The sequence below is a fragment of the Triticum aestivum genome, chromosome 6B (assembly GCF_018294505.1).
Source record: "Triticum aestivum cultivar Chinese Spring chromosome 6B, IWGSC CS RefSeq v2.1, whole genome shotgun sequence".
Classification (NCBI taxonomy): domain Eukaryota; kingdom Viridiplantae; phylum Streptophyta; class Magnoliopsida; order Poales; family Poaceae; genus Triticum; species Triticum aestivum.
In genome coordinates, this window is record NC_057810.1 from 3,679,341 (window position 1) to 3,699,743 (window position 20,403).

At 51.4% G+C, this 20,403-nt stretch overlaps 1 protein-coding gene across 1 annotated transcript; it reads right to left on the bottom strand.

Annotated features, from left to right (window-relative positions):
* Window positions 1-421: 421 nt before the first annotated feature.
* LOC123135308 (premnaspirodiene oxygenase-like) lies at window positions 422-7,977 on the bottom strand. The gene is made up of 3 exons (XM_044554352.1): window positions 7,643-7,977; window positions 2,348-2,468; window positions 422-1,495 (listed from the first exon to the last, which is right to left on the bottom strand). Exons 1-3 carry the CDS (start codon window positions 7,975-7,977, stop codon window positions 422-424), a joined length of 1,530 nt encoding a protein of 509 aa, XP_044410287.1.
* Window positions 7,978-20,403: the final 12,426 nt, after the last annotated feature.

Below are 20,403 nucleotides of genomic sequence, written 5' to 3' on the forward strand. Positions count from 1 at the left end.
ACCAACCCACACGCTTGAAAACCGGGATGGAGGAACGGAAGACCAAACCGGAGCGGACACGGCACTTTAGAAAAACAGTTGTCGAGCGCTAGTTAATCTGGTGACCACCAAAGAAAGGGTAAAAAATGAAAGGCTTCACCCTGTAGTTTTATTATGTATAAGCGTGCAACCTAGGCGTGTACTAATATATAGAGGGGAAATAATAGTTCGAGTACACACATGTAGTAAAAATATGTATCTATCTACCTGAACCGCTACCTACTTGGCATAGAGCGAGAATTTCCACATCAGTCATTCTTTAAGGATTTTCACTTTTTCAGTCATCCTTTATAGAAAAATCCGACACTTTATTCATATAAGAAATCAGCATACATAGCACAAGGATGCCAAATAGCTTAGCCCAACAAACTTAGTTAGCTAGTTATACTGCAGACATTGACTCAGGGATGAATGGCGTGGCACAGAGCCGCAGTGGCGACTTGCGGCGCAGACCGAGGCCACCCCCCTCTGTCATGTCAACCTCGGAGATGCCCTCAGGCAGGGACCAGTTGAAGTGGTAGCAGAGCTGAACGAAGGCCATTTGCAAGACGGCGAGCCCGTAGGAAATGCCGGGGCACATCCTCCGGCCGGACCCGAATGGTAGAAACTCATAGTTGCTCCCCATGAAATCGAGGGAGCTGTCCTCAAACCGCTCGGGCTTGAATTCCTCGACATCCTCCCAATACCTTGGATCTCTCCCAATAGCCCACACATTTACAACGACGCGCGAACCGGCGGGAATCATGTATCCGTTGACCTGACAAGGGTCCACGCTCTCCCGGGGCACCAGGAGTGGCACTGACGGGTGCAGCCGGATGTTCTCCTTGACCACAAGCTTCAAATGGGGGAGGTCCCTTGCCTCGATGTCACCCTCACTAATGGCCGCCTTGCCACGGAACGCCTCCCGAATCTTGCACTGTAGCTTGTCCATCACCCTTGGGTTCCGCACCAACTCAGACATGCCCCAATCTAGTGATGACGTCAATGTGCCAGTTCCAGCCACGAACAAGTCAAGTATGACACCCTTTATGTTGTTTCTATTTAGGTGGAAACCGATGCCACCTTTCTCTTGCAGTCCCATGAGAACGTCGACCAGGTTCTCCTCGACGGCCGAGGCCCATGAACTGGATCCAACCCTGTCTCGAACACCTTGCCTCTCTTGTATGACCTCCTCCAGGGTGGAGTCCAACGTCCTGTGCACATCCTCCAGGGTGCGGCGCATGTCGGTCACCATAGCGAGCACGGACCGCCATGTTGGGAAGAGATCGGGGATTTTGAAACCGCCGGCCAGTGCGCCCCCGGACTTTATCGCCGACAGGAACTCCTGGACGTTTCTGTGCTTGTTCCCGAAGGATGCGCGGGAGACGATACTACTCGTTAGTTCGAAGAAAGTCATGGTGACGTCCACCTGCGTTGATGGCCCGGCCGCATGAATGTTTTCCACGTGACTCCTCGTCTGTACATGTGGAAGGGGTAGATTTATTATCTATGATGAATGACGTAATGGTCGAGTGCTTACAAAATAAACTTAGCTCGGTCTGCTTTAGACCCTTCCCAGTGCTTCCCTCTGTATCATTGCTAAACATGCCATATAGGGATAAAAAAATAGATGTGACAAGATAGTTAAGATGAAAGAGAGGAGTTTGGTGACCTCACAAAGAACAAATGCCAAGCGCGCGACCTATGCAAATCATTTAAATGAAAGAAGGTTGCCCTATGCATGGAAGAGTTAGATGTTAAATGAAAGAAGGCTTTGGCTACTGAGAGGCACTTTTTTCTTGTGGGAAACTCGGACCACCGTGAAATTCCCAGCAAATTCCGGATGAATTTTTTTTGAATGAATTTTCAATCCAAACAAATTTGTCCAGATTTCGTTCAAATTCAAAATCTTGGATTATTTCTTTTTGCCCAGGAAGTAGACTTCTCATGGGGTACTAGGAAACGCGGATACCGGGCGGTACCAAAAAACCCTGGCAACAACAAACTAAACATCTATGCATTAGAGACTTTAGTTGCTAAACTATTCAATGCACCTAGCACCCCTCTAAGCACCTTGCACCCATCTAAGCAATTTTGTAGACGTTGAACCAAACTGAAACAGTTTCAGCTTGTCTACGTCACACCGGGATTTTTCGACGTGTCTTTTAGTTTGCGCAGGATTGAATTGTTATTATACTACTAGTCGCGCGGCAATTTTGTGTGTGCAACTATGTTGTCACAGATTAAAACTGGACAGTATGTATGTGCGAGATCGAAATTCATAGGGGCGTGTATGTGTTCATCAATTATTTGGACAATGCCCACGTACCTCTTGCTCCCTAATATGGTGGATAGAACGAACACGACTCGGGCTCAGTATTTCGGCGGCGCAGAGCTGCCGGAGCTTGCGCCAGTACGTGCCAGATGGCGAAAAGACGATGTCAGAGTGTTAAACATTGTAATTGTATTCTGTTAGACTAGGGCGTGGTGTGTGCGTTGTAATCTGTTAGGATAGGTTAGGTTGTTGTGATGTGATCTCATAGTTAGCTTGGAGATCAATCCACACCTAACCTAAACCCTAACCCCTTGTAAGCCGCCGGCCTCTGGCCCTATATTAACACGCAACGCGCCCCTGCATCAAGCATACGCTTCCAGCCTTTTTCTCACATGGTATACAGAGCCTAGTTCTTCCATCTCATCTAGGTTATGTCATCTTCCTCCTCCTCCCTCGCCATGGCCATGCCTTCGCTTGCTTCGCTCGGCCACACCATCACGGAGAAATTGACGCGCGACAACTTCCTGGTGTGGAAGGTCCAGGTCCTCCCGCACGTCAGGGCCGCGGCGATGATGGGTTACCTTGATGGCTCGATCAAGGAACCCGCTGCCTTCATCGTCACCGAGAAGGAAACCAACGGGAAGAAGGAGACCGTTGAGACGCCCAACCCAGAGCATGCGATCTGGGTGACTCAAGACCAACAGGTGCTTACTTTCCTGCTTGCATCATTGTCTCGCGAAGTGCTAATGCAGGTGTCCAACCACACCACCGCTGCGGGCGTCTGGCAGAAAGCTTCTCCGCGCAATCCAGGGCGCGCCAGATCCAGCTCCGCTCGGCCATCGGCAACGCCCGCAAGGGTGATCTCTCTGCTTCCGCCTACTTCACGAAGATGAAGGGATTGGCGGACGAACTCGTTGCTGCAGGAAAGCCCCTGGACGAGGACGACATCGTCTCGCACATCCTCGAGGGACTCATGCACGAGCCCGACTACAACGGGTTTGTCACCTCCATCTCCACGCGCGCTGCCACCGATCGGCCGATCGGTCTCAGCGAACTTTTTTCGCTCCTGCTATCTGCGGAGGCCCGGATCGCTGCCCAGCACGCTGCCTACACCGCTCACCACTCTGCCAATCTAGCTGCAAAGGGTGGTCGGGGCGGTAATGGCGGCGGACGCGGCGGTCAGGGCGGCGGACGCGGTGGTTACGGCGGCGGCAACTACTCCGACAACTCAGGGCACGATGGCGGAGGTGGTGCGCCGCATCAACAAGGAGGTGATCGCGGTGACCGCGGTGACCGTGAACGCTGCCAAATCTGCAAGGAAGAGGGCCACGGTGCGTGGCGCTGCAGGAAACGGTTCGACAAAAGCTTTAACAACAATGTCCGCAACCCCGCTGACAGCGGCGGTGGTGGTGGATGCGGCAATGGTGGGCGAGGTGGCGGCGGCGGGGGCGGCAACTCTCGCGCTGCTAATTCTGCACACTCATATGGCGTGGATACTAACTGGTATCTGGATACTGGTGCCACGGACCATGTCACAGGCGAACTGGAGAAGCTAGCTGTCCGCGATCGCTACACCGGCACCGACCAAATCCACACGGCTAGTGGTCAAGGTATGGATATAGAGCATATCGGTCATACAATACTATCTACTCCTTCCGGTTCCTTGCACTTGAACAATATTCTCCATGCTCCTAGTGCTGACCAAAGCCTTCTTTCTGCCTATAATCTTATGCGTGATAATGATGTCTTTATTGAACTTCACCCGGAATTCTTTCTTGTTAAGGATCAGGCTACCCGGAGAACAATTCTGCAAAACAGGAGTAGATGGGGTCTATTCCCTGTGACTGGACGGCAAAGTGCCCCTCAACGTCAAGTCCTTGCTGCCGTCAAGCCATCCACCTCGCGGTGGCACAAGCGCCTAGGGCACCCCGCTTTTCCGGTAGTCCAAAAGATTCTCCGTGACTTTAATCTTCCTTTCTCCAATAAACAAGATCATCTCCTGGTGTGTGATGCATGTCAGATGGCCAAGAGCCATCAGTTACCGTATTCTCGTTCAACTAGTGAGTCTACAGCCCCTTTAGAGCTTGTTTTTTCTGATGTTTGGGGTCCTGGACCCGTCTCTGTAGGAAGACAAAAATACTATGTCAGCTTTATTGATGATTTTAGCAAGTTTAGTTGGATATACCTGCTCAAAAATAAATCTGATGTCTTTGAGAAATTTCATCTCTTTCAAACTCATGTTGAACGTCTCTTTGATCGCAAGATTATTGCCATGCAAACCGATTGGGGTGGAGAGTACCAACGGTTGAACTCCTTTTTTGAACGCATTGGCATCACACACCATGTTTCTTGTCTACATGCTCATCAACAGAACGGCTCCGCGGAGCGAAAACATAGACACATAGTAGAAGTTGGTCTCTCTATGCTTGCTCACGCTTTCATGCCTCTCAAATTTTGGGACGAAGCGTTCCTCACGGCAGTTTATCTCATTAATCGCATACCTAGTAGAGTTATCAAGAACCAATCTCCACTAGAAAAATTATTCGGCACTAAACCCAACTATTCTTTTCTCCGCATCTTTGGTTGTGCTGTGTGGCCCAACTTACGTCCTTTCAATAAACACAAACTCGAGTTTCGTTCCAAGCAATGTGCATTTTTAGGATACAGTACCCTTCACAAGGGTTATAAGTGCCTCGATATTGCTTCTGGCCGTGTTTATGTTTCCCGTGACGTTGTCTTTGATGAGCAAGTTTTCCCCTTCGCCAAACTCCACTCCAACGCCGGCGCCCAACTTCGCAAGGAGTTACTACTCTTGCCATCTCATCTATTACCATCTCCTGTTTTTGGTCCAGGAGGAGTTGATTTTGCTGCTGATCATATGCCTATTCCTAATGCCAATAACCCAGCTGAAAGTGTGCAGGAAACAGTACAGGAAAATATTGAAATTTTTGGCGAAAACTCGCATGATTTTATGCAGCCAACAGGAAGCTTCACAGAAGATCCACAGGATCTCTTGGGATCTGTTGCCGCAGCGATCCCAGGCGAATCCACCGCGAAATCAGCGCCCTCTGACGCGGCAGGTGAATCTGCACCGGGATCCGCTCGGTCAGGCGGGCCAGGCGGGCGGCCAGGCGGACTGGGCAGGGGCACCGAGGCGCTGTCCCCTGGTGGGTCGACCCCCGTGCTATCTCCCGCGTGGGACGATGCGCACTCTCCTGGCGGGTCGGCTGGACGAGGCCCACGTGGTGGCGGTGGGGCTGGGAGCCCGGAAACCGGTGCGGCGCGGACTTCTTTCCGCCCAGCGCCCACTCCAGAACTGCCCAGTGGCAGTTCGTCATCTGCTGCCACACCGGATCCGTCTGCTTCTCTACGGGCAGCGGATTCCGGATCTTCTGCGCCCACGTCTGCCTCCTCCGACTCTACTGTGTCGTCTACGCACAACCGTCTTCAACTTCAGCACACTCGGCCAGCTCCGCCTCCTCCTGCCTGCCCGCGTACTCGGTCGCAAAGTGGTATTACTAAACCTAAGGTTTACAATGATGAGTGTGTTTGTTGGGGCTCTTTTTGTTCCACAGGAGAGCCGAAGACGCTGCAAGATGCTCTGGGAGATCCCAAGTGGAGACAAGCCATGGATGAAGAATTTTCTGCCCTCATTGAGAATAACACGTGGCGCCTGGTGCCCCCAATTAGGGGAAGGAATGTCATTGACTGCAAATGGGTGTACAAGGTCAAGCGGAAATCTGATGGTACCATTGACAGGTATAAGGCACGTCTTGTGGCCAAAGGTTTCAAGCAAAGGTATGGAATTGATTATGAGGACACTTTTAGTCCCGTGGTCAAAGCTGCTACTATCAGGTTAAATCTTTCAGTTGCAGTATCTCAAAATTGGTGCATACGACAACTAGATGTTAAGAACGCGTTTTTGCATGGTGTTCTGGAAGAAGAAGTGTTTATGAAGCAGCCTCCTGGGTATGAAAGTTCAGTTTTGCCTCGACATGTCTGCAAGCTTGATAAAGCAATTTATGGCTTGAAACAAGCACCTCGAGCTTGGTACTATCGTCTATATTCCAAGTTGCAGTCTCTTGGTTTTTCTGCCTCCAAGGGAGACACGTCATTGTTCTTTTACCATCGACATGGAATAACTATCTTTATGCTTATTTACGTTGATGATATCATTGTCACCAGCTCCTCCACTAGAGCAGTTGATGCACTCCTTAAGGATCTGCGCATGGATTTTGCGCTCAAGGATTTGGGCAGTTTTCATTTTTTTCTTGGGATTGAGGTAAAGCGTGTTGCTAGTGGCATTGTTCTGTCTCAAGAAAAATATGTACATGATATCCTTGAGCGAGTGGGCATGAAAGGCTGCAAGCCTTCTCCAACTCCTTTGTCTACCTCAGAGAAGTTGTCCCTTTATGATGGCTCGAAGCTTGGGGCTGAGGACTCCACCAAGTACAGGAGTGTTGTCGGAGCTTTGCAGTATTTAACTTTAACCAGGCCAAATATTTGTTTCTCAGTTAACAAAGTTTGTCAGTTCCTGCATGCTCCCACTAGTACTCATTGGACAGCTGTAAAAAGAATTCTGCGGTATCTTCAGGCAACCAAGAGTCATGGTCTTAAACTCTCTAAGTCAAATTCTACGCTTGTTAGTGCCTTTTCAGATGTAGATAGGGAAGGTTGTCCTGATGATCGAAGATCTACTGGAGGTTTTGCAGTGTTTTTTGGTGGTAACTTGATTTCTTGGAGTGCACGCAAGCAAGCTACTGTGTCCAGATCAAGTACTGAAGCTGAGTACAAAGCCTTAGCAAATGCCACTGCTGAGATCATTTGGGTACAGAATATGTTAACAGAATTAGGCATTCGTCACCCGTCTGCAGCATCTCTTTGGTGTGATAATCTTGGCGCTACCTATCTCTCTGCCAACCCAGTTTTTCATGCTAGGACAAAGCACATTGAGATTGATTATCACTTTGTTCGTGAGAGGGTTGCCAATAAGCTTTTGAACATTCGGTTTGTTCCCACTGGTGATCAAGTAGCAGATGGTTTCACTAAACCACTATCATTGCGGCAGCTGGAGGTTTTCAGACGCAATCTCAACTTAGATAGTTGTGATTGCGGGGGAGTGTTAAACATTGTAATTGTATTCTGTTAGACTAGGGCGTGGTGTGTGCGTTGTAATCTGTTAGGATATGTTAGGTTGTTGTGATGTGATCCCATAGTTAGCTTGGAGATCAATCCACACCTAACCTAAACCCTAACCCCTTGTAAGCCGCCGGCCTCTAGCCCTATATTAACACGCAACGCGCCCCTGCATCAAGCATGCGCTTCCAGCCTTTTTCTCACACAGAGCAGCCGTAGACCAGCAGCTCACCGGTGAGGAGCCTGGGGCGGGTGGCGAAGTTGGCGTCGTGCGTCCTGAGCACCTCGCGGGCCATCTCCCTTGACGACACGACGACGAGAGGGGTCTCCCCGAGCTGGAGCATCATGAGTGGGCCGTGTATGCTGGCGAGAGCCCTGAGGGCACGGTGCGGGAGCACATTCACGAGGTGGTGCATGCTGCCGATGACCCGCAGCTTCCATGGACCTGGCGGGTTCCTCACCTTGGGCTGCAGAGAGAGCCTAAGGATGTGGAGTAGCACCACGGCGACGGCCGAGATTAGGAGGGATTGGTACAAGATATCGGCCATGGTTGTTTGGCCTTGGGACTAGAGCGGAGCAGCTGATGAGGAACTTTTTGTTGGCTAAGCTGCTGCTGTGCGTGCATCTGTACGTGGCATGTATCCATGTATATATAACCGATCGGCACCCAAGGGAGAGATGCTACACACACCGAGGGTTTATTTGGTTTTACGGGCTGGTCAGGATATGATTGGCTTAGATTTGATAGAGTGAGGCAGGCCCACCAATTAAAATCAGGGAGGCCAATTAGTGAAGGCCAGGCGGCAGGGTCCGTGAAAATCCGTCTGTTTTGCGCGTGTGTAGTACTATCGGCACTGAAGGTGGCATGCAGTGTCATTTCCATTATCTTATCCTCCTGCACGGGAGCCAGGCGTCCATGAGGACCCAGTCCTGCACGACGTCCCACGTCTTGAACATAGCCCGGTACTACGCATTGCGCCGCTTCGCCTGCCGCGTCGTCCACTCGACTGCCGTGACGGCACCACGGGATGACATGCTCCCGCCGCCGCGGCCAAGGTAATGCGGGAGGAGGTGCAAGCCCATCGGCTCCGGGAGATGGCGCTCTCTCCTCCCCTCGCGCTCTCCCCTCCTGGGGCGTCGCCGTCCCGCGGCTCCCCCTCGGCGGCCCAATCTCGTGCGATCTCCACCCCCCTCTCCTCCTCGAGTTCCCCTCCGGGCTCTCCGTCGGCGGCGAGGTCCGTCCCCTCCCTCTCCGCGCCCCCCCCCCCCCATTCCTGCGGCCTTGGGTGCGCCCCGGGCCAATAGGTTTTGGGCTCTCGGCGGATGATTCCGGCTCCGACTTTGAGGCTCCTCCCCCTCCTTCCCGTTTGGCTCTGGTGGGTGGGTCGTCGGCTTGTTTGGCAAAAATTTTCTCCGGGTGGTAGGGGCCGGCCGGTCGGGGCGGGTGTGGATGCGGATGGTTGGTGCCGTGTCGGCCGTGGGCGCCGGCGCGCCGCCTCCTGGTCGTCGGATGCTTCTCTGGTGGGCCCTGGGGTGGCTGTGCTGGCTTCGCCGGCGTCTTCCCTTCCGGTGGCCGCCTGCCCTAGCTCGCCTTCGGCTGTGGTCCTCAGTTCCTCGGCGGCGGCGGCGCTGGTGCCAACCCTAGATCTGGGATCGGGGCTGGCGCTGGTGCCCCGGGCCGGGGCGCGGGCTCCTCAGGCTGATGTTGGGCCGGGTGGGCCTGTGCTGGTCCCTTCGTTGGGCTCCTCGGTTGATTTCCCCCCCTCGTCTCTGTGGCTTCTGGGCCGAGGCCAGCTCAGTCTCAGCCCACTCTCCCTTCGGCCCCCCTGGGAGATCCCGGCCTGGCTGGCTCTGGCTATATATGGGTCCGGAAGGGTTCGGTCCCCCCTTTTCTAGGGTTTCCTGCTTCCTCCTCTGACTTGCGTCGGCTCCGTTTCCCTATCCGCCGCTTCGTCAGATCTACTCCTCCTCCTCCCCTCCTTCTTCCCTTCGCGACGGTGGCTGCGATTGATCGTTCCCGCGGGTCCTCCAGTGAGGCTGTCTCCGGCCTCAAGCGGGGGCGGGACGGATCTGGTGACGCCGCTGCGGATCTGGAGTATGAGGCCTTGCTCCGTGCCAAGCTCTAGGCCTCGCGTGCGGGGGCCTCGTCGGAGACGGCCGTTGCGTCCCCTCGTGCTTCTGGATCCGGGCCGACTGTCCCTCCGCCTCAGGTGCCCGCTGCTCCGGTGGCTGCGGCCGACCCCTGGGAACAGGCGGCGCGGGGGAGTCGGGCGGGCTCCTCGGGGCCTTCCTCGTCCCCTCCTCGCTTGTCCCCATGGGTGGTGGGCCGCCGCGGGCGCCGGCGGTGGTTGGTGGCGGTCCGTCTCGCTTCGTCCCCCGTGGCGTGTCGGGGCTCCTTCCCGCCGCCCGTTCAGTGCTGCTGCGGGGCGTGGCACCGGTGCTGGTGCCGGTGCTGGTCTCCCTGGTCATGGCATCCTTCCTCCGCCTCCCTCTCGTGGGGCTGGCCGTAACCCCCCTCACTCCCAGGTCTCCAATCCCATCCTTACCTACTTTGCGTGTCATCGTCCTGGCCACTTCTAGTCTCGCTGTGAAAATCCCCCGTTTTGCCTCATCTGTAGGGAGGACGGCCACCTCACGGTGGATTGCCAAAGCCGTGTCAAACCTCCTTCTTTCATTCACTACGGGATCGACCTCCCTGGCTGTTCTTTCTTTGCCCTGGACAAGAATGTTCTTGTTGCTGCTCCCATTCCCTCGCTCTCCAAAGTTGGTGTGATTTCAGTCCAGGACAAGCGCATCTCTCCACAGGCCCTTCTTGATGAACTCCGGTTGTGGGATGAAGGCGGGTGGGATTGACAGATCCGCCAGCTATCTGATTTTGAGTTTTCTGCCACATTTCCATCTAAAGAGAGTCTTCGCATGATGTCTTCTTGCACCAGCTTCACGCTCCCTCTGAATCATCTTGTGGTTTCGGTCAAAGCTACATCCAATGGGTCAAAGGCCATTGCTTCCCTCTCTGATGTGTGGGTGTTGGTGGACGACGTTCCTCCCAGCATGCGCACCTCGACATTTCTGATGGCTTTTGGGGTGCTTCTTGGGAAAGCCATCGAGGTCGATCATGACTCGCTGTCTGTTCTTGGACCAGCTTGGCTTCGAGTTTGGTGCGTGGACCCGATCTGCATTCATGGCTCTGTGGATGTTTTTCCGGCGGCGGATGGTTTTCGTCTTCGGGTCCGGGTGGAGGGTGATCCTAGCCCTGTTTCTCCTCCTCCTCCCCCTCCACCCCCGGCCTTGGGCGACGATGATAAAATCAAGGATGGTGATGGGGGCCTTGAGCACTCGATGCATGGCACGGATCCTCACTTCACCCAGTCCGCGTGGGATGGGATCTCTCCTGCTGAGCAAGAGCTGATGAAAGATTGTGCTCCGGCTCCGGCGGGTGGTGGGGTCCAGGGCTCGGTGCCAGGTTTGGGTGGTGGGCCTGCGGCCGCGGGTGGGTCGAAGGGCACCCCTCTTTCGGCGGCATACTCTAACCTTCCCGCTCGCCCCACCTCCCCTTCGCTATCAGGCATTGAAGACCTACCCCCGGCGGGCCCGTCGGCGGCCAAGAAGAGGAAGAAATCGTCGGTGAAGAAGGTCTCTGCGAAGAGCAGGGCCTCTGGGGATTCCAGGCAGTCCACGGCTGGGCTTTGTCGCCGGTTGGAGGTGGATTTGTGGGCGGCCTCGGGCCCGTCTTCGGCGACTGCTTCTCCTGGCCGCCCCCCCCTGTGCCTGTTCGGTCCCCTGCTTCGACCGCCCGCAAGAGTGGCCATGTCTCCAACAGTGGCGAACGTGTGGTTGACCGGGCGGCTCGGCGTGCGGCGGCGCGGGATCTCCCCCCCTCAGGTTCGGGTTTGTTTCCGCCGCCTTCCCCTTCTTTGGCTTCGTCTCCTGTTAGATTAGTTTTACCTTCCCAGTCTGATGAGCATCTTTTTAAGATTTTAGATGACGTGGGGATTTGTTTAGACTCTAGTTTGGGTTCTCCTTCTTCTTTACTTGAGGTGATCAGAGCTAACGAGCTAGTTCAGGCTGACATTGCGAAAGCCAAGGAGGCTGGGGCTGGGGTGTCCGCCCCTCTGTTTGTGGCCGGGGGGGCAGTGGGGGAGGCTGACAGGTGTCAGGTGCCTCCGGTTCAGAAACGTGGGGCTGGGAAACGCGCTAAAACCTGCAAGGCTCCGTGCAGGCCGAGTCTTAGAATTAAAAACCTCTCCTTCAGATGAAGGCCTTATTTTGGAACATCAGAGGGTTCTGCACTAGGGGGCGCAGGGACCAGCTCAAAGATATAGTGCGGTCTGAAAAAGTTGATTTTATTGGCCTTGTTGAGACACTCAAACCCTCCTTCTCCCCTAATGAACTTTCGGTTGTTGCTGGGATAGACATATTCAGGTGGAATTCTGTGGCCTCTGTTGGTCAGTCGGGTGGCTTTCTCCTGGGCACCAATAATGATTCTTTTGATTTTGTTGCTTTTGATCATGGCATTTACTGGGCTAGTGTGGTAGTTTCCCTTCGCTCCAACAATTCCCTTCTTGAGTTTATGGTGGTTTATGGCCCGGCCGATCACTCCTTGTCTTACAATTTTTTGGACGAGATTTATATTGAAATAGATTCCTGCCAGCTTCCCCTCTTGATTGGGGGTGATTTTAACCTGTTAAGATATCCATCTGATAAGAGCTCCGCTAATTTTTCTTGGGCTCTGGCTGGGGCCTTTAATGATTTCATCAGGGATGCGGCCATTCGTGAAATCCCTAGGGTTGGGGCCCGCTACACTTGGACTAACCGACAGGCTTCCCCTATCCGCTCTGTTCTTGATAGGGTGTTTATCTGCCCTGCCTGGGATGGCCTCTTTCCTCGGGTATCTCTTCGTGCCCTACTCATTGTGGGTTCTGACCATGCTCCCCTAATCCTTGACGATGGATCTTGTCCTAGTGGTTGCCAAAGGTTCCAATTTGATGTGTCTTGGCTCTTAGTGGAGGGGTTCCCCAGTATGTTGGCCCAGAAGATCTCGGACTGTCTCACCTCTCCTCATCGCTCTTTTGGCCCTATGGATGACTGGCACCATGTTTCCTACTTCCTGCGCGAATTCCTTAGAGGGTGGTCTAAGAATCACTTTGCTGAGGTTAGGCGTGACAAAGCTAGGCTAGGTGCCCAAATTGGCGATCTTGATAGTCGTGCGGATAGTGTTGGGCTCTCGGAGGCTGATTGGCAGCTCCGGTATGGCCTTGAGAAGGCGCTTTTGGATCTTCACCGCCAGGAGGAAGTTTATTGGAAGCAAAGGGGCACGATTAACTGGACCCTTAAGGGTGATGCGCCCACGGCTTACTTCTTTGCCATTGCGAATGGTAGACGTCGTAGGTGCCTGATTGATAGTCTTCTGATTGATGGTGTTAGGGTCTCCGACCCTTCGGTCATTCTCCGTCATGTGGTCCAATTCTTTTCTAATTTGCTTGCGGCTAAACCGAAGCTCGGCTTTTTCGCTTGCTCCAGGCTTCTGGACTCCCCTTGAGCTGGTGTCGACTGCAGATAATGATCTCCTTCTTATTCCCCCCTCTGAGGAGGAAATTTTTGATACTATTCGGACTGCCAACTCTAATGCGGCTTCAGGCCCCGATGGCTTCTCCATCCCTTTCTTTTGGCATTTCTGGCCTCAACTAAAAGGCCTTATTACTGCTATCATTCAAGGATTCTGGCTGGGCACTGTTGACATCTCTAGGCTTAATTATGCTGTTCTCACCCTTATGCCTAAAATCAAAGGTGTTGACCTCATCTCTCAATTTAGGCCCATTGCTTTAATTAACAACTTTGCCAAGATGCCAGCTAAGGGCATGGCTACTAGGTTGTCCCCGATAGCGCACCGGGTCATTAGCCCTTTCCAGTCTGCTTTCATCAAAGGGAGATTCATCTTGGATGGAGTGCTTTGCTTACATAAGATAATCCTTGACCTACGGATCAAAGGGACCAAGGCTGTGGTCCTTAAGCTTGACTTTGAGAAGGCTTACGACTCGGTGAGTTGGGATTTTCTTCGGCAAGTCCTTCTGGCTAAGGGCTTTGAGGGTTCTGTGATGCATCATTTGATGCAGCTTGTTTCTGGTGGCACACGGCTGTGGTTGTGAATGGTCAAACTAGTAATTTTTTTGCTAATGGTAGGGGCCTCAGACAAGTGGATCCGGCGTCTCCCTTGCTTTTCAATTTTGTGGCTGATGCTCTATCTCGCATCCTCTCTCGGCCCGCGTTGACTGGGCATATTACCCCGGTGAGCTCTCACCTTATCCCTCATGGTATCACTCATCTTCAATATGCGGACGACACAATCATGATGATAGAGCTCAATGAGACCAGTCTCACCAATCTGAAATTCCTTCTGCTTTGCTTCGAAGCGCTTTCGGGCCTTAAAATTAATTTTTCCAAGAGCGAGGTCATTGTGACTGGGGTTTCGGACTTGGAGGCGCAACGGGTGGCTCACCTTCTGAATTATTCCCTTGGGTCCTATCCTCTCAAATATTTAAGCCTTCCTATCTCCCCGTATAAGCTCCTGGCGAAAGATTTCGCCCCCGTGGTCACCAAAGTTGGCAATAGAGTCCTTCCTTGGAGAGGACGATATAACACGCAAGCGGGCAAGGTTGCCCTTACCAACTCTTGCCTCTCATCCCTCCCAATGTTCTTGATGGGCTTCTATCTTCTATCTAACGGGATTCACTCTGGTTTCGACAAACATAGGGGTGCTTTTTACTGGAACGCGGCGGATAATAAACGCAAGTATAGATTGGTCAGATGGAACATCATCTGTCGCCCTAAGGACAAAGGGGGCCTTGGCATTATTAATACGAGAGTTATGAATAATTGTCTCTTGATTAAATGGTGGTGGAAGATAATGACACTTGAGGAGCGTCCAATCTGGCTCTCGATTCTTAAAGCTAAATACTTCCCCTCCTCGAGCCCTATGTTCGCCTCTACTTCTGGCGGGTCTCAATTCTGGTGTCAACTGGTTAAAGTTCGGCCGATTTTTCGGTCCCTTGTCAAATTTGTTGTCAGGAACGGTAAGTCCACTCGGTTTTGGCTAGATTGGTGGGTCGGGGACACTACGCTTGCGGCTGCCTTCCCGGCCTTGTTTTCTTACTGTGATGATCCTGAGATCTCTATCTTTGAGCTATCGGTTAAGTGTTGGGTTTTAGATTTCCGGTGTTCTCTTTCCCCTGAAGAGTTGGAAGATTGGCAGCGCCTTACTGCTTGCTTCCCCCTGCTCTTGGAGGAAGAGGACTCCGTGGTTTGGCCCCTCTCCTCCTCGAAGCGTTTTTCTGTCAAATCGGCTTATTCTAAGCTTATCTCTGGTGGCCGTTCGGTAAAGTTTAAAGATATTTGGTCAGCTCGAATCCCCCCTAAGATCAAAATCTTTCTCTGGCAAGCTGTTCGTCGTAAGCTTTCGGCGGCTGATCAAATTAAGAAGAGGAACGGGCCGGGATCTGATAGATGCGTGTTGTGTGGGGCTCTTGAGAACACTGAGCATATCTTCTTCCACTGCTCCTTAGCGAAATTTATGTGGTGCTGCATCAGAATATGGCTGCATGTTAACTGGTCTCCCTCCTCCTTTGAAGACCTGAGGCAGTATACTAATTCCTTATCCGGGCAGTCTAAAAGGGTCTTCTTAGTTGGATGGGCTGCGATAGGGTGGTCGCTGTGGACAACTAGGAACAAGTTCTCGATTGAGCGTATCTTTCCGGCTAACCCTGTCAATTGCTTATTTAAAGCCAATGCTTTTTTGCAGCAGTGGAGATTATTGACTAAGGAAGGGGACCTACAGGCTTTCGACGACATGCTATCCAAGATGAAATCTACGTCGTCTTCCCTTCTTCGGCATTATTCGAGGACGGCTTCCTGATCTTCCTGTCGGTTTTTTCTGGTGTTTTGCTGGCCTGCGTGCCATGTGAGGCTGGTGGCCTTGTATTGATACTTATGTTCCCTGGCCGCTAAACTTGTTTGGTATTTGATTCTGGTGGTGTAACTCTGCCTGGTGGCTTTATTTATAAAGTCGGGCTCCTGCCTTTTCTCTAAAAAAAGGTGCAAGCCCATCCGTCGTCGCGAGGCAAGGAGGTGTGGCTGCTGCTGCTCCCCTTCCTCTGAGTTGGGGTTGGACGGCGTCGGTGCCATTCTTAAATAGCCCGGAGAGGCGAACGACGCCGCTTCAATGCGGCACAGAGGCGGACTAGGCTTCTTGGTCACCGTGTACGCATTGAAGCAGGGCCGCCCTCCCGTCCTGTCACATCAATCTAACTGGCATCAAGGCTATCGACTCGCGATCGCTCTAGAGCGGCCGACCAACATCAGTGCGTTGGCGAAGTTTCTAGATTGGTGCCTACGCGAGACGGGTTTGGTGGGGCCGCGTAGTCAGAGCGCGTACATGGCATGAGTCCACATGGCCATAAATCTCCCACGGCATTTGTGCCGGTTTGCGGCAATACAATATGCGGCACCATGATGGCTGGTAGAAAATAAACCGGACATGCGTCAGTCCAGATATTTGTCTGTGTTTTATGTTACTGCATTTGAAGATTCATGCCTGTAGGGTTGTTTGGTTACGCAGATTATAGAGAACTAGTTTCATTTAAACTCGATTTCAGTTGTAACAACCAAGAATTGAGACCGGTTTTTCTACTCCCGGGTGTGTGCACACACCTTATCCTGGCCACTGGTGGCAGGCTGTGCGGCCTCGAGATCTGAACTTAGCTTTCATGGTTGTGAGTGTTTTGCAGACGCCCTGTACAGTAATACATGCGGGAACGATGCGAATGTCTGGTAGCCCACTGTACATGACGGTCAGTTACCCATCGTCTGACAGGTCTGAAAGGTAGACAGCAGCGAACATGTCGGCCCGTGTGTGCGTGGGTGGGTGCATCCGAGAGTAGCGGCACCGTTCTGTTTTATGTTACTGCATTGAAGATTCATGCCTATACGTTTGGTTACGTAGATTATAGAGAACTAGTTTCCTTTAAACTCGATTTCAGTTGTAACAACCAAGAATCTTGTTTGGATTGTCTAACAGAATCGTGGATATGCAAAACTAAGTTTTACAAAAGCCCAAAAACCGAGTTTATAGAAAAATAACTAGTCGACATTTTTTTATATACTCGTTTTGGTTGAACACGAAGTTGGCCACGAGCAGTGCGACGTTCTCTCAGGTACAACCATGGCAACGCTGAAAGTCCACTAGAGGGTGCAACGTTCTATGCCAGGACATCAATGAAGCCCTCGCACCACTGGCGAGCTCGCCGCTAGGGATCTGGACATGGCCGCCGTCGTGTTGGGACGGCGAGATGGGAGGGGCCGCGGAGGGCAGGGTGCGCATGGCCGACAAACTCCTCTTCCTATACACCAGCGACGGATACAACCTGATCTCTCCGGTCGCTGCACTCCAGGCGGAGGTTTGTTAGAGTTTTGTCGAATATTATTATACAAACTAGGTTACAGTTGGAGTTGGAGTCGTACGGTGTGTAGACAGGATGTGGAGTCATATCCAAGTAGGACACTTGTATCCTAGGCTTCTCATATATAGTGAGGGTAGACACACGATGTAACCTATGCCAACATAATAGCACAGGTACGCGGGAGAGCCGGCGGCGTGTGCTGGCGCCCAGGCGGCCGGGGTGCGGTATTGTAGCGGTGTCATGGGGAGGAGTGCCCATAGTCAGGCCCCGGGGATGTTGCCATGATGGTGAACCTCGTTAACAAATCTCGGTGTCGTGCCTCATGTAATTGCTTGGTCCTCGGTAGATCGATGCTGACCTAGGATTTATTCTAACAAGTGGTATCATGAGCAAGGTTACGAGGAGGATGCAGATCGTTGATCTAGAGGAGATGAGCAAAAAGAATCGTCGAATCGATCGTGCAAAAGTCGGCTGGTGAATCGGCAACTGCGGAAGGTCAATGGTGCGGCGTGCTTCTATTCGGGCTCCAGGAAGTGATCGGAGGTAGCAGGTTCATGCAGCAACATGCGTACAGAGTTCACTATTGGTCAAAGCAGAAGACGACAGTGATTTCAGCGATGACAACATAAGAGCGTGATGCTGATGGTGGCCAACTTCTGGGGCGTGAAACATGTGGTGCAGGCCTGAGGGCTTGTGCGGCTTCAACAAGACTATGACGCAGGGTTGATTCAAGGCAGTGTAAACATGAGAGCTTGAAGTGGAAGGGGCGCGAGGTAGCATGGCGCATGTTGAAGGTGGAGCTGGAGTCTAGTGGAAGACTTTGCTCTGTGTTGATGGAGGGGCTACGGCATAAGGATCCAGAGAACCATAGCCTATTTCGACGGGAAGGCGAGAGACACGTGGTTCAGACTGGGTACCAGTGGTCTGATGGAGACGTGATACTCGGCATTGGTCGGTGATGATCGGTGGTTCTCTGCAGTGGGGGTTGAGGCAGTGTGGACTAGCTACCCGGAAGACTGGACCAGGACAGCAGAGGCTCGGCGTGGTGATAACGGCGAGGCGTGCGATAAACACGGGACACAGCGACAGACTAAGGCACTAATGGTCAGACATGTGGTCGGACAAAGTGTGCAGGGGTGCTGAAAAGTACCAGATTCAACTTGGTGACTGGGTCTATCGGTGCTAGTTGATGGACATGAGTTGACCATGAAGAATCTAAGAAAGTGACGGAAAGTCGTATTGTCAAAAGCTGAGAGAGTACATTGCCATATATTATGTGGTGTTCCGTGCACATGGCAAAGTGCGGATGACAAGTACAGCAGGAGGCATAGTGCTATAGTTGTGGGACATGTCAGAGACTATCCAGAAAGAAGGGTGAGACAACTGCGAATTTGACTCAGGGTGACACAGGGTGACGGTGAAATTCCTTCAAGTTTCAGACGGACGGTCAATGAAGAGCGGTGAAGTTATGTGGCGTCAAATATGTGAGTTGTTCAATTTCACGCAGGTCAATGATCGTTGTGTGATGGCGTTGAACAGAAACTTCAGAAGTTGAGAGCACAAAGTAGAGTAATGAGGAATTTAATTGTGCTTGAGTGTTGACTATGAAGAAGACGAGAAGGGATTACAGTTGCAGGTGAAGTCACGTGGAGTCTGAGAGTAGCAGCGGTGCTCATGTCGTATCTCATGTCCAATGTACATGGAGGTTCGACGCATGGATGAACCCATGGTGGTGGAGAATATTCGCCAAGGTGGAGTTTGTTAGAGTTGTGTCGAATATTATTGTACAAGTTAGGTTACATTTGGACTTGCAGTCGTACGGTGTATAGATAGGATATGGAGTCGTGTCCAAGTAGGACACTTGTATCCTAGGCCTCTCATATATAGTGAGGATAGACACACGATGTAACCTATGCCAACATAATAGCATAGGCACGCGGGGGAGCCGGCGGCGTGTGCCGGCGCCCGGGGGGCCGGGGTGCGGTATTGTAGTGGCGTCATGGTAAGGAGCACATATAGTCAGGCCGCGGGGATGCAGCCATGATGGTGAACCTCATTAACAAATGTCGGTGTCGTGCCTCATGTGATTGATTGGTCCTCGGTAGATCGACGGTGACCTCAGATTTATTAAGATTGTTTATGGGAACTAACTACTGAGTAATCAACCAGCAAGGAAGCAATTTCTTTTTTGTGAAATTTGTAGCAACAACAGAGCTCAGAAGAGCAGCGAATGCGGCAACGTCACACCAACTGCACTGCTCTCTGCCCTGACATAGCAGGGCGTGCATCCCGTCGCCGGGCGGTTGTGCCTCTGCCGCATGTTGCACGCCCTGCGTAGCCGACTAGCCCACCACTTGGTTCGCTTCGTCCTCGACAACGCCGTTGTCGCGTGGTTCGCTTGGTCCATGGCGATGCCGTCCTCGAGGAAACTAAAATACCGCACCTTTTCTATCCAAACAAAGAATTGTATACACTCACCTTAACAGAAAAACAAACTAAAACTGGTTCGAGACATGTTTGGTGATCGCAGCAACTGTGAACGTGATGCCACATCACCGCCCAGTACGTCCACAAGACATGTTTCTGCAGTAACCATGTTGTTTCAGAATGGAGGCAAAAACAACACATATGCAAGTGTGCAACGCATCCGGACATGTTGTAATTTTTTGCAACATGGGTATTTTTGCAGAAAATTAATGACAGCGGCACATGATTTTGCACTTTTTGCAACAAGGGTCTTGCTGCAGAAAACTAAAGAACAAAATATTTTGTAGCACGGGTCTTTTTGCAGGAAATTAGAGAAGAAGAGGTTTTGCAACATGGGTCTTCTTGTGGGAAATTAGAGAAGATGAGTTTTTGCATCAAGGGTCTTTTGCAGAAACACAAGGTTTTACAGGAAGTCTTGTTGCAGAAAAAATAAAGAAGATAAATGATACAAATCAAGGAATCAGACAGCTCGCGAGGCGGCGGATCTTTTTGCAAGAGTTCATTTCAAATGCTTTTCAATTTCATGGTCTTATAGCTCAAAATAATCAGTAAATGCATGAAAAATAACAAATGAAGTCAGAAAGGGTTGAAAATTGATGATGTGGCTTTGAATGGTGCATTTTAAACATAGAAAAAGTATGGAGTTCAAGAAAATGAAATCCCTTTGTAACAGATGAGTTTCCGTATGAAACCTTGATACTTCGAAAGAGATTATCTGTTTCGTACACGAAGTGCATCCAGTTTTTTCTGAAACCCTCTCTACTTTCTTGCACATGCTATGTGGGTGAAATGATGATACCATGCCAACTTTCAACCTTTTCAGAGTTCATTTCAAATTCTTTTCAATTTCATGGTCTTATAGCTCGAAATAATCACTAAATGCATGAAAAATACCAAATGAAGTCAGAAAGGGTTGAAAATTGATGATCTAGCTTTGAATATATGGTGAATTTTGAACACAGAAAAACTATGGAGTTCAAATAAGTTCAAAAAATGTAATCCCTTTGTAATAGACGAGTTTCCGTATGAAACTCT

Coding starts and splice junctions, on each gene's coding strand:
- LOC123135308 (XM_044554352.1), bottom strand. CDS start 7,977: ATGGCCGATATCTTGTACCAATCCCTCCTAATCTCGGCCGTCGCCGTG. Junction 2,469..7,642: donor GGTGAGCTGCTGGTCTACGG/CTGCTCTGTGTG, acceptor TTACAATGTTTA/ACACTCTGACATCGTCTTTT. Junction 1,496..2,347: donor ACCATATTAGGGAGCAAGAG/GTACGTGGGCAT, acceptor CCACATGTACAG/ACGAGGAGTCACGTGGAAAA.